The 14,322-nt window shown below is 35.9% G+C and overlaps 2 protein-coding genes across 2 annotated transcripts in view; both read right to left on the reverse strand.

The window, feature by feature from the left end:
- LOC107747233 (dedicator of cytokinesis protein 9-like) overlaps positions 1 to 1,167 on the reverse strand; it is a 106,942-nt gene extending 105,775 nt beyond the window's left edge. The window contains exon 1 of the mRNA XM_016561685.1: positions 723 to 1,167. Within this exon, the coding sequence (XP_016417171.1) occupies positions 723 to 839 (117 nt within the window). The 5' untranslated portion in view covers positions 840 to 1,167. The remainder of the gene's footprint in view (positions 1 to 722) is intronic.
- Positions 1,168 to 3,685: 2,518 nt separating this feature from the next.
- LOC107747234 (FERM, RhoGEF and pleckstrin domain-containing protein 1-like) overlaps positions 3,686 to 14,322 on the reverse strand; it is a 55,621-nt gene continuing 44,984 nt past the window's right edge. Inside the window, exons 17-24 of the mRNA XM_016561686.1 lie at positions 14,134 to 14,267; positions 11,979 to 12,060; positions 11,556 to 11,793; positions 10,915 to 11,114; positions 9,023 to 9,208; positions 8,828 to 8,935; positions 8,569 to 8,720; positions 3,686 to 4,597 (exon numbers count right to left, since the gene is read on the reverse strand). Of these exons, the coding sequence (XP_016417172.1) occupies positions 4,522 to 4,597; positions 8,569 to 8,720; positions 8,828 to 8,935; positions 9,023 to 9,208; positions 10,915 to 11,114; positions 11,556 to 11,793; positions 11,979 to 12,060; positions 14,134 to 14,267 (1,176 nt within the window). The 3' untranslated portion in view covers positions 3,686 to 4,521. The remainder of the gene's footprint in view (positions 4,598 to 8,568; positions 8,721 to 8,827; positions 8,936 to 9,022; positions 9,209 to 10,914; positions 11,115 to 11,555; positions 11,794 to 11,978; positions 12,061 to 14,133; positions 14,268 to 14,322) is intronic.

A 14,322-nucleotide genomic window follows, 5' to 3' on the forward strand; every position in this document is an offset into this window, starting at 1 on the left:
TTAATGTAACATTTTAGAAATTAGTCTGATTCAAAGGAGAATCAGAAGGCCGAATCCTGACTGTCGCGAGGTGGAGTTGGGGATGGAGGAGGATAATTAGCTATTGAGCAACGCGAAAGCTGGTGATAATACTGAAGGATCTTATATATGGGTGCTGTGATAGATGTCACATCCCTATAGGTAGACGTGGATCAGCTGAGAGTCAACTAATGCGAGCTTGACTAACGTGACCTGCCAGAACTGACACTACGCTTGATTTCTGTATCCAAACAATGTGCAAGGAAAGTTGGAACCATCATTCAGGACAACATTACATACACACACACACACACAACAAAGCACATATTACTTCTTCCTACAAAAACACTTGTGTAGTCTATGAACTGTCCTTTAATTAATAAGAAAAGAAAATGTATAAAATTGGGCCAAACAATCAACCACCTGAAGCCTGATTTGACTCTGAGACTATTTATCTACATTAGGTCTGAGGGATGTGACACGACAATGACATAAAACCAACAAGTTACAATAGCATACAGATGAATCAACCTTTACCTGATTTTTATACAAAGTTTCACTTGGTCAGTGTCTTTATGTCAGTGTCGAGGTTATGCATTTTACCTCGACCTCGCCTATGACCGAGGTTCGAACCCGCAACCTGCAGTAATAAGTTCTAATTCTTAACCGCTACACGACATCACAAACGGGTATAACTTACTCACCACTAAAACCGACGTCCTGACCGCCTCCGACACACTCTGCCGCAGCTCCGCCGCCGTGCCCGGTTTACCGAGCCCCCGGGTGAACTTACGCGTCTCCACATGGCTCGGGACTGACATGTCGAGCTACAAACTTTCATTAATTTACAGCAGACGTGTAAATAAAACAATTAAACACATTAAAAGTCTGTTTTCTCCGCTGTCCCGACTACCTTTGCGAGCGCCTGTGATATAAAAATCCTTCCTAAAAGCCCTCCGCTTGTCCCGCCGTTAACTCTCATGTTCAGATGAACGCGATGGATGCTTTAGTCCATGTTTCCAGTGCTTTAAAGTCTCCAGAAAGTGTTGGCGGTCTAAATGAAACGCTTTCCCGTGCTTTCATGGTCTCATGTCAGTGTGTTTGTGGGAGGTTTAATCCCGTAGCGTCTCTACTCCCTCCCCTGTCCAGATAGCGACTTTACGAACTCTACTACGACCAAGTCTTGCTGCTTAATATTCATGAGCAAAGCCGAAATCCACCAGTAGTCACGGGAAGGTTCCAAGAAACGTATTCATTATTCATGAACCGGCCTTCACGCAACGTGCGCGTAATTCTATTCATATTAATGAGCTAAGAGTTCGCCATAGTAGGAATCGTTAATTCGCGACTGGTATTTAGTTAAATACATATAGCCTACATACTACAAAGTACATGATTTACGTAATTTCACAAGTCAAATGACTTTCAGAATTTTTTTTTCCGTATTTATCGTTTCATTTTCTCTTATCAAACGAGCATCAGTCAGTGTGTTCTGAGGGGCCAGCAGTAATATAATGGGGTAAATCTCAGCGGGAGGGCCATACCTGTGTGTGAAATCTCATTAGAGCTCCGCTTTACACGCTACAAGACAATGTAAGGAAATCCTCTCTAGTAAGAGCACCAGATGGCAAGTGTGAACACAACGCACTGAAGTGTGACTACACTCTAAAAAATGCTGGGTTAAATATAACCCAGTGCTGGGTAAAATAGGGACAAACCCAGCAATTGGGCTGTTTTGACCCAGCGGCTGGGTTAAATGTTTAACCCAACCTTCTGGGTAGTAACCCAACCGCTGGGTCAAAACAACCCAGTTGCTGGGTTTGTCCCTATTTTACCCAGCACTGGGTTATATTTAACCCAGCATTTTTTAGAGTGTACCTTAATTCTAACTACCCTCAAACTACCTAATTTATTTATTTGATCCTTTTATAAATATCTTACCTTTTTACAAGAAAAAAAATAATGGATTGTTTCTGAATTCAAATTCACTAAATAGGCTGCTGAGTGGTTTGCTAATGGTGTTAAAAACATCTCTCACATATCAATCAATCAATATTTTAACGTGATATGTTTTATTTCTGTATAATTTTTATATTTTTTAATATAATAGTGATTATATATAAATAAAAGGCTCAGAGATGAGTGTGACCATATTTCCCATCTTTGAAGAGAGTAAAAAAGAATGAAAATGTTCTGTTGAGTGGTTTAGTAATGGTGTTTTAAAATAGCGTTCAAAAATGAAAAAAATATTACATTTAAAAGAATAAATAGAGCAAGCTAGTGTTAGAGGCCTTAATTGTATAATAAATAAAAAGAAAACAAATAGCCTAGATAGAATACAAAAAGAATAGAGAAGCTAGTGTTTTTTTAATTATATAATAAATAAAAAGAAAACAGATAGAATAGAAAAAGAATAGAGCAAGCTAGTGTTAGAGGCCCTTTTTTTGCTTTTTGTTAATTGTATAATAAATAAAAAGAAAACAAATTGCCAATATAGAATACAAAAAGAATAGAGAAGCTAGTGTTTTTTTTTTTTTAAGAAAACAAGCAGTTAGTAAATGAATAGAGTGCAAGTCTAAAAGGGGCAAGTTAAAAAAAATAGAATTAGAATAGAGACTGCTAGAGTTAGAGGGTCAAATAAAAATGGAAGAGATGTGTTTTAGCCGATTCTTGATTATTATTATTCTTATTAAGCTATTTTAATATTTTTAAATACATTAATTCATTTTCTAAACTCCAAAAAGTCTTTCTGCTACTCTGGCGGCAGAAACGATTCCCTCTCACTTCCATGATAACCAAACAGAATCACCCATATACACTAAAATATCATATATTATTGTATTCTACTGCATATATGTGTATAGGCCTGTATATAATAATGTTTAACTCTTGATTTTCTATTGGTTAATGGCCTCACACTGGTGATGTAGTATCGCCCTCTGCTGACCAGTGTAATGCAGAAAGACCACAGAAGTTGACCACTTTCTGGAATGAGGTTTTATTGCTTTCATTTCCAATAAACTCTCTCTCTTTGTCTTTTTCCATTCATTTTAGTAGTGTTTGGGCTGTATGAAACTAAAACATCATGTTTTTCTGCACATTTTAAAGCTTGACCTCTTCTGTGGACTAAACTAACCTGTAATATGCAGTTGTGGTTTATACGGTGCTGCCTACTTCTTAGTTTGGTGAAAATTATTTTTCTAAAATGACAGTGAGGGGCGTCAATCTTCTTACAACCTTGAATAACAAAATATCCTTTCTTCATTACCAAATGTTACATGCTGATGGAAATAAACATAGTGTAAAATACCTTTTGTGTGTTATGCTCTTAATGGCACTTGAACTCCATCAATATAATTTTCGGTTGACGAAATGTACTTGTGTATTTTATAACTTGCCTTTAAATCCCAAATTTGCAATGCTTCTACATTATTCAGTCCAAAATGTTAACAAACAGAATGATTTTGGCACATTGGCTTCTGGCACCCAACATGGTTTCAGCCGATAGAAACAAAGTCTAACACATAGAAACCTGTACTATAAAAACCATGGCACTGAAATGGATCTGCCTCCTTTTAAAGACAACAAGTGACACTTACGGCTTACACTTACAATTAAATATCATTTACAAAATGAGATTCTGTAAAAGCCCAGTTAAAAAAAATGCAGGAAACACGTTTTCATGTTTTGTTACACTAGAGGACAAAACACAAACATTAAAAAGCACCTGTGTGTTTATGGGGAATGCCATGAGGTTAAAGGGGAATTCCACCTCTCTTCATCTCTGAGCCTTTATTAACACTTTTCCTTTTAGTTTCTCAAGATGAAGACTTTAGTATGTCAACACATGCTATAAATAAACCTTATAATAAACCTCAGTTAACCTTATGTCCTATTCACACCCAACACTAACACGTCCTGTGAACACACAGTAGCACCTTTCAATATTTGAGGCCATTTTATGAAACACAATGCAGTTTTTGTGAACATCTCACTAAGGATTTGTAAGCACCTTTTATCTGAAATCTCACCAGCATCACCTGTCCTTAAGGGCACAATGGTGATCTCTGTACTTCTCCAGGTGTGTGAAATCTTTTATCATTTGCTGTTTTACTCTCTGATTTTCTCCTTTAAAATAAAACTTTAATGTCACTGATGCAGTTTAAGCACCTTACATATTATTTCTGTTTCTTACAAGTAATTCAGCAAAAATACAAATAATAGGAAACAAAAAAAACTTGCCCGAGGCTGATATTTGAACTGAAGAGTGTCTATTAAAAGGCTCAGAAGTGAAATGGCGACATTCCCCTTTAACGTCATACTATGAAACAATGCTATTAAAAAAAACGTCAGTCACTAAAAAAAAGTGACGTTGTCATAAAAGCACAAACACACGGAGATGGTTGCTCCCTATATGCCTGCATGGGTCTGTGGGTTTATGTTTTTTTCTGTCCAGGTCAGATGGCAGTTTCAGTAGGGTTCAGCCTGGTTCACATGGTAGGTTCAGTCCGGTTCTGTCCGGTTCAGATAGCGGGTTCTGCTGGCAGAGACTGTAGCACTTCTGATCACCGTCATCCATCTACACAGACATCAAAATCTTACTATACATCAACACTTTATAACATTAAGGTCCGGTTTCACAGACGGGGCTTAGCTTAAGCCAGGACTAGGCCATAGTTCAGTTAGGATTTTAAAGGGTTCATATGATGTTGCTAAAAAGAACATTATTTTGTGTATTTGGTGTAATGAAATGCGTTTATGTTAAGGTTAAAAAAAACACATTATTTTCCACATACTGTACATTATTGTTTCTCCTCTATGCCCCGCCTTTCTGAAACGCGTCGATTTTTACAAAGCTCATCAGTCTGAAAAAGCACAAAAACATTAAAACCCATTACAAACGAGGCATTTGTTGCATCCAGTGGGGACATAATTACTGATTATAATGACTTATACTGTCTTTTTACGCATTGCCTTGCGCTGCGTAAACATAAAACCATGTCTGCATTTGTGATCGGAGAAATGACAAACAACAAGCGCTACTCTACACTGCTCAAAACTCGCGTTTGAATCATCAGTGGCAAATCCTTTAAATGAAAACGTACTTACGTGAGTCAGAACTGCTGGCATTTTAGTCTAACGTTACTCTCCCAGGATCAGTAAACAGTCCTCCATAAAATGTGCTGCACACATCTGAATATTTGGGTTGAAGTGTTCTGGAACAGTGTTGTAAATACAACTTAACCACTGATTTCTAGTTGTGTCCTCTTTTGGAAGACCAAACAAAGTAGTTTCGCTTTCACAACAAAAAACATAGCGGCCTAGCGTGAGCGAAAGCCCCGGCTTAGCCTGAGCTGAAGCCGGGCAAGAGTGAGCTGAGGCGGCGGGATCGAGAACGGCGGTCCCGGCGGATCCGATGAAGGAGCGGTGAAAACGGTGAAAGCCGATCCGGCGATCCACAGCGCAAAGTTGATGTATTGTCTCAGCGACCAGCACGGATCAGCTCTAGGCATGACGAAGCGGATATCGTCCTCTTTTGGAAGGCCAAACAAAGTAGTTTCGCTTTCACATGAGGCACACAGCGTCTTCACGACGACATGGCGGCGGCAACAATACTACAGCGAGAATAAAAGTTACTCCTTCTTTCTTTGTGTGAACATTTGGGCGGTGTTATGCAAATCTTCGCACATCGTGACGTAGACATGTGGGGGCGTGTTAGAACGAGCCGTTTTAGGTAGGTGTGGCTGACTCTTAACTTTTATAAAGAATATCTGTTTGGATTTGAGACTTTAGTCTTTGCAACTTTACAGATCTTCTTTATGCACCAAGAGCTTGTAACACTCCAAAGAGAAAGGAAACATTGAAATCGCATCATATGACCCCTTTAAAGTAATTTTTATAATTATGCCTTAGAAAAAACATTATTGGTGTGCATCTTGAGACAAAACAAGGGCACTGACATATTTCAAGATCAATCAGTGCAAGTTTCTTTCGGTTGAAACAGCTCAGACTTACATTTTAGTCTGGGACTAGGCTTAAACCTTGTCTGTGAAACCGGGGGGTAAGGGTCACATTTACCTTGCAAAAGACAAAATGCATTTTTATATCAGTCAGATTGATAATCATGATTTAAATATTAAAAATACAATAAATAAAATAAAAAATGTGTTCCAACAGTATTTGTTTTTCTTGACACCAGATCGTTAATGTGCAGAAAGCTATAATGACTACAGAAATTATTTGGGGTTTTATTATTTTTTCAGAAAATATGTATATATATATATATAAAAAAAAAGATTGATAATCATGATTTCTGGTTTAAAATAAAAAATACAATAAATAAAATAAAAAATGTGTTCCAACAGTATTTGTTTTTCTTGACACCAGATCGTTAATGTGCAGAAAGCTATAATGACTACAGAAATTATTTGGGGTTTTATTATTTTTTCAGAAAATATGTATATATATATATATAAAAAAAAAAAAAAACATCACAATGAACATTAAGGTCTTGTGAAGTTTTATTTATAGTAAGCAAATTAAATTTAACTAAATGTTTTTAGTTTTGTCCTAAGTGAAAATTCTGCTTTCATATTGTCAAGTGGTTTCACCATTTACAAAGTTTCAGTGTGCAGAAAACAGATAAGAAGAATTCGACCGGATTCCACTCATTGACCATACTTTGCTTTCTTATATTTTTTCACATTTTTGGATGCAGTGATCAATCAGCCAGTCATTTAGTCAAGCAGGTGAACACCACACCTAATTCACAAACCAAAATAATACAAAAAAATATATAATAATAATATTCAGATACAACACAATTCAACAAAACAACCCAAGTACAAAAATAACAAAATATTAAAGCTCACCGGCTGCTTCTTCATTTTGTTGTAGTAGGCTTAACTCTGCACAAAACAAATCTTTCCTTTGTTCAAGCCACTGCTACTAAGCTAGCCAGTGCACGGTCTCTGCACAAGCTATGAGAATTCTCATTTTTAGCCCTCCTCCTCCCCAGCACCACCTGTCTAGATATGTATATATATATATATAAAAAAAAAAAAAACATCACAATGAACATTAAGGTCTTGTGAAGTTTTATTTATAGTAAGCAAATTAAATTTAACTAAATGTTTTTAGTTTTGTCCTAAGTGAAAATTCTGCTTTCATATTGTCAAGTGGTTTCACCATTTACAAAGTTTCAGTGTGCAGAAAACAGATAAGAAGAATTCGACCGGATTCCACTCATTGACCATACTTTGCTTTCTTATATTTTTTCACATTTTTGGATGCAGTGATCAATCAGCCAGTCATTTAGTCAAGCAGGTGAACACCACACCTAATTCACAAACCAAAATAATACAAAAAAATATATAATAATAATATTCAGATACAACACAATTCAACAAAACAACCCAAGTACAAAAATAACAAAATATTAAAGCTCACCGGCTGCTTCTTCATTTTGTTGTAGTAGGCTTAACTCTGCACAAAACAAATCTTTCCTTTGTTCAAGCCACTGCTACTAAGCTAGCCAGTGCACGGTCTCTGCACAAGCTATGAGAATTCTCATTTTTAGCCCTCCTCCTCCCCAGCACCACCTGTCTAGATCTGCTATGAGGGGTTCTTCTTTACCTTTTGCAGCAGCATGTTTCCTAATATCTTTATGTCTGAGCAGGTGTATCAAGTCTTCATACTCGCTCAGCAGTGTAGCGTATCTAGTCAGCCAAGATCAAACTTACCATACACCTTATTCTTATCAATAAATGCTTGTTAAATTAATTTAGAGAGTTGGATACATGGAGTCTGTTCTGCCCTGCTAATTAATTGATTAACTTTCACCTGGTGGTGTTCTCTCACTGGTGAGTTCTAGTGCACTCTGGCTAGTGCACTCTAGTTAGGAGGGGCGGAGCAAGAGCAACCAACAGTTTGCCACAACACATATTACAGCTAATTTAGCTTTTGTTTATGGTGAAATTAAGTTGAAAAGGCCAGAAAATTATTATATTGACCTACATAATGTAACATTTTGGCTTGCTTCTAAAGAAAATATATTGATTAAGAATGGTCTTTATAATAAATGATCTTTTACTTTGTATGAATATTACACTCTAAAAAATGCTGGGTTCAATACAACCCAGCACCGGGTAAAATGTGGACAAACCCAGAGATTGGGTTGTTTTGACCCAGCGGTTGGGTTACTGCCCAGAAGGTTGAGTTAAACATTTAACCCGACCGTTGGTTGAAAACAACCCAATCCCTGGGTTTGTCCACATTCTACCCAGTGCTGGGTTGTATTTAACCCAGCATTTTTAAGAGTGTATCATCTTTCGGTGGAAAAAAATTATTTAAATCAAAATTTTACTTTAAATATATTTAAATATATTAAATATAATTTAGAATTTAAATATAATTTGAGAAAAACAAATACATTTGTCTTTAAGAAACTGAGTATTTGAAAGTATTTTTTAGTTGATTCAAAGTATCTTTTTTCAGTGTAGTTTGCAAGGTGTACTATATCTCTTGGAAGAATAATGAGTTTTGCTGTACCTTTCGAAAAAGTATTCACTCTCTGTTCTGAAGTAGTAGATATGAGATTTGAAATGCAGTTTGAAGACGTGATCTTTATGGATGTTTTCCGACTCGCCGGCATGTGTTACTGAGTAACCCAACAACGGCAGACTGGCCAGCGGATACTCATCCTTACAGACAGAACAGTCAACAGAGAAATGAGCGCGAGTCCAGACATTTCACACACATACCACACATTCACAGAGGATATGGCAGTGTGTGTCTGTTAGCGTTTTACCTCGTGTGTTTTGTAGAAGAACAAGGTGAAGTTGGTGAAAACCACCCAGAGTTTCTGCCAGCCATTACTGTTTTTAAACTTTCGGAGCAGATTTCCTGAGAGCTGGTTCTGTCAGACACAGTCAAGATGACGACCAAACTGTGTTACAGCATTTTCATACTCAAACACAGAGATGAGCAGATGGAGGACTGGTACCTCTATGGCGATGCTGAAGTCCAGCATGGAAACACTGGTGTTGCGATGCCAGCACACGTGTGCTGTCGTGTTGCCACGGTTGAGAGTGTTTCCTGAATTGTTGCCATTTCGAGGCAAAGATGTTCGAGATCCACAAAGATCATCTTCTGACTCCACTTCAGACGCCCCTGAGGATTCTGGGAAAAACATTTACTGTATCTTGAGACGCGTAATTGTGCTAAAACATGCTACTATGTGCTCCCTAAACTTTGCTTAGCATTTGTTACCGCATTACTGAAACATTTGCCAACATATTCGGACTCCTATAGACTTCTGTAAGTTCCTGATTAAGCAGCTGATATACTGTGGAAGAACATGTGAAAAAGAAATGCACTTAATTGTATTGAATGTGCACTTGTAGTGTACTTCAGACCTTTAAAAAATACATTTGTTAAAAAAAAACTGTAGTTGCAGATAATATAATATTAATGAAATAAAGTAAACTTTAAAAAAAAACAAAGTGCCCTTTGTAAAAATGTCAAATTAAAAGTTTTACTTCAAAGTAGATTTTAAATCATTATGTTTTAATAATCTTTTGAGTCTTGTGTATTCTTTTGTACTTTGAAGAAGTACACTTGTTTTGAGGTGTTAATTAACATATTAAAGCACATGTAAAGTACTTAATTATAATTGTAAATGGTGTGTTATTCCATATGTGACCCTGGACCACAAAACCAGTCTTAAGTGTCAATTTTTCGAAATTAAGATTTATACACCATCTGAAAGCTGAATAAATAAGCTTTCCATTGATGTATGGTTTGATGTATGGAATCTGAGGGTGCAAAAAAATCCAAATATTATAATTTTATTTTATTCATATTGTTATATATATATATACTCAATAAATATTGAGACAACCGCCTTTAAAGTTGTCCAAATTAAGTCCTTAGCAATGCATATTACTAATCAGAAATTAAGTTTTAATATATTTACGGTAGGAAATTAAAAAATATCTTCATGGAACATGATCTTTACTTAATATTCTAATGATTTTTGGCATAAAAGAAAAATCGATAATTTTGACCCATACAATGTATTTTTGGCTATTGCTACAAATATACCCCAGCGACTTAAGACTGGTTTTGTGCTCCAGGGTCACATATTAAAAGTTAATTTATTTTCAAAGTACAAAATTGCTAAATGATTGACATACAAGTTTCAAATGAAATGACGTTAACGTATATATTCTTTTAACAAAAATTCTTGCCAGTAATAAAAGTAATAATGGAAATACACAAAACTTAAGTGGGTCATAAAAGCACTGAAAAGTTCAGCTAATTGCATTTAATATAAATCAAAACTAATACATTTTCATAATTAACATGCAATTAAGTGTCCTTAAAAACTGCATTCACTTAAAGGGATAGTTCACCCAGAAATGAAAATTCTGTCATTAATTACCCTCGTGTCGTTCCAAACCCGTAAGACCTTCGTTCATCTTCGGAATACAAATTAAGATATTTTTGATGAAATCTGAGAGCTCTCTGGCCCATATGAAGAGAGTTTAGTATTAGGCCTTGAGTTAGTTATATAATTATTAGAATTTTCAGAATTACAAGCATTCTTTAAAAGAAGATATTTTGAAGAATGTTGGTAACCAAACAGTTGCTGGTAACCACTGACTTCCACAGTATAGAAAACAATACTATGGAAGTCAATGGCTACCAGCAATTGATTGGCTACCAGCATTCTTCCAAATATCTTCTTTTGAGCTCAACAGAAGAAAGACACTCATACAGGGTTGTAACAACATGCGGGGAGTAAATGATGACATGATTGTAATTTGATCTATCCTTTAAGAACAATAGGTCCCTATATCATATGAAACATAGATGTGTGCGCTGAAATCTCACCAGGAAGAACATGCGCTGTTGAAGGCCTTTCCCAGAGAGTTTGCTGAGGCAGCCCAGTCTGATGAGCTGACGTCCAGCCACGGCCAGATGCTCAACACCAATCAAATCCTTCTGAAGCTCCAGGAGTTTCTGATAGTTCTCAATCTCTTCCAGACCAGGACGAAGCGCAGCCTCCAATTCACACACATCGTCTAAAGCAGCTAGAACACACACAAACACCTATGTGACCCTGGAGCACAAAAGCAGTTTTAAGTCGCTGGGGTATATTTGTAGCAATAGCCAACAATACATTGTATGGGTCAAAATTATACATTTTTCTTTTATGACAGAAAGTATTGCATTATTATTTAAGTGCACTTTTTTAATTTGACCTCAATATAGGTCAAATTTATGAAGAAATACAGAAAACATTTTAGCTCCTCTGTATCTAAATAGGGACTTCCCATTTATTTTTACAGCTCTTTCATTCCTATAATTTAGCCCTAAAATACAACTTTTGGCCATTTTAAAATAAATACCCTTATGAAGCATTTTTTTCTTTCTTTTGAGGACATCCCCAAAAGCAAGTTGTTTTCAGATATAGCTGTCTTCAGGGAACATTTCTCCAAAACATTAGCACAGACACTGTTACACGCACGCACCTCGGCAGTCGCTGTAGTCGGTGTGTGTCGGTGGGTAGTGTTCGCAGAGTCTGTCTAGTATCTGTCTGTAGTGCAGCAGGCGATGGAGGGGACTCAGCAGAAAGACGTTCAGAGGAATGTAACACACCTTCTGCAGCTCAAACTCACGGCACACACACTCCAGCCTGCGGGACGTGACACACGCTCTCTCCAGCGCAAACACACACTCGGAGATCATCTGCAGCTGAGCTGAGAGAGCCTGGAGAATCACAAACACACAGTACTGTCAATAACATGACCGATAACAAACCATCTACCACACACACACACACGCACACACGCACACACACACACACACAGACACACACACACACACACACACACACACACACACACACACACACACACACACAACACCACACACACACACACACATAGAATCACCTTCAGCTCCTGTGCACTCCTCACCAGCAGGTCTCCTATACGCTGCATTTCTCCTTTAACCTCCGTATTGCATCGGCCTTCCCTAAAACACATTACAAATACATTCAAAATATTGAGTTTTGAGTTCCCTAGAAGCAAGAAAGTCAGGTTTGGAATGACATGAGGGTGAGTAAATGATGACAGAATTATTATTTTTGGGTGATAAACTACACCTTCAACTTATTGTACACACTTTAACCATTAGTTACTGAGTAATGGTGTGGTTTGACCAGCAGGTGGCGATCACATATAGACTCCAGACTAATGATGTTTTCTGAGTAGAGCTGAAAGGCTGCGCACCAATTTGCATAATTACATTATTCACTAAAGCAGTTTCTCAGATCTGGTCCTCAAAGTCCTGCGGAGTTTAGCTCTAAACAAGATCAAACACTCATCTGCTTGTAACTGTCTAGCACTCATGAAGAGCTTGATTGCTAGCTTGTTGAGCTCTGTTTGATTAGAGTTGGTGTTAGACTCTACAGGACCGTGGACAGTAAACATCTGAGGTGAAAAGGAGACCATAGCACATACCATTTTTGTGAACACTTTATTTTACAGTGTCCTTGTTACACCTTACATGTACTTACTATAGTAATAACAGTAGATTATGCATAATTACAAGCAACTAACCCCAAACCAAACTCTAATCGTAAGTACATGTTGTTAATTAAATTACTCAGTACTTAACTGAATAATTACACTGTAACAAGGACACCATAATATACATTTTAACCTAATTTTGTTTTCCCATTTGTTCCAACAGCTAAAACTAAAACCATAAAACATCTCAATTACCTGAAACAAAATAAATGTTAACAGAAAAAAAAAACAGTCTTAAACTTATTTTATTTCAGCTAGTTGACAAGGCAACATTTCTCATTTTTGTTTAGTTTAAGCACTAAAATAAACTAAAACTAAAATTAATGAATACTATATAAACATATTTAAAAAAAAAAAAAAAAAAAATAATAAAAATTACAAAAATTTTAAAATTAAAGAGAAAAAGGAAAACAAAAATAAAACCAAATTCAAAATATTAATAGAAAGTATAATACCATCTCTATTATACAAAAATAACACAGCAAAATACAAAACTAAAATAAAAAAACAATGAAGCTTTTAAATTGAAATCTATATTGAAGAAACATCACCCACTATTATTATTATTAATCATAATATTATTATTTCTTTTAAAATAAAATTAACAGAAAAAAAACATTGGGCAACATTTCTCATTTTTGTTTAGTTTAAGCACTAAAATAAACTAAAACTACAATTAATGAATACTATATAAAAATATATATATAAAAAAAATAAAAATTATCAAAAACACACAACAAAATTACAAAAACTTTAAAATTAAAGTGAAAGCCAAAATTATAAAAATAAAATCTAATTCAAACTATTAAATTAAATATATAATAGAATATCAAAAATGCTAAAATAATACTGATCTGAAGAAAAATTATTCTCATTATTATTATTATTATCTTTTTTATTAAAACAAAAAGTATAGTGTTATAATGTACATTAAATAAAGAAATAATACAAATATATATATAAAAAGATTTACAGTGTTTACAGTGTCTTTAAATGTGCCATCAGTCTGTCAAAAGGGTCCCTACCATAGATCTAGATTCATTTATTACTGTTCATAAATCTGTTTTTTCTTCCTCTGTGAAATCGAATTGTCAAAAACTGGACTTAGTTGGCCAAAAGGGCAATAATAGCCCAAAAAAAAAACAGAAAAAAATGTAAACCATCCAGGAATCTTAATCTTACTATTTTCACCATATTACGATCTGGGACACTTTTCTAATTTCATAAACTATTTACAACAGATATTATGCAGATTGAGGTGCAGGATAAGACTCAGCCTTCGTACTCATGACCCTTGACTACAAATATAGTTTATCCTAAAAACACACACTCATGTGAACAACACTAACACACAAGCTTCAGTCTCTCAAACGCTCGAATGACCCTAATGATGATGATTATACTGAAAACTGTCAATACCACTGCTGTAACCATCACTCGAACTCAGCTTACTGTCGAGACTGTAGACTGAAACCTGATCGATCTGTGTGTGTGTGTGTGTGTGTGTGTTACTCGCCACAGTGACAGTCTCTCCTCGAGCTCCTGGAGGAAGTGTGTGTGGTGGGAATGTAGCGGCTCATAGGTGGAACTCAACAGTGTCTTCAGAGCGTCAGGAACACAATCCTCTTTATTTAACACTCCCTGAAACAACTGACACACACACACACACACACACACACACACTCACACACACACTCACTCAATC

The sequence above is a fragment of the Sinocyclocheilus rhinocerous genome, unplaced genomic scaffold, assembly GCF_001515625.1.
Source record: "Sinocyclocheilus rhinocerous isolate Xijiao unplaced genomic scaffold, SAMN03320098_v1.1 scaffold2184, whole genome shotgun sequence".
In the NCBI taxonomy this organism is placed as follows: domain Eukaryota; kingdom Metazoa; phylum Chordata; class Actinopteri; order Cypriniformes; family Cyprinidae; genus Sinocyclocheilus; species Sinocyclocheilus rhinocerous.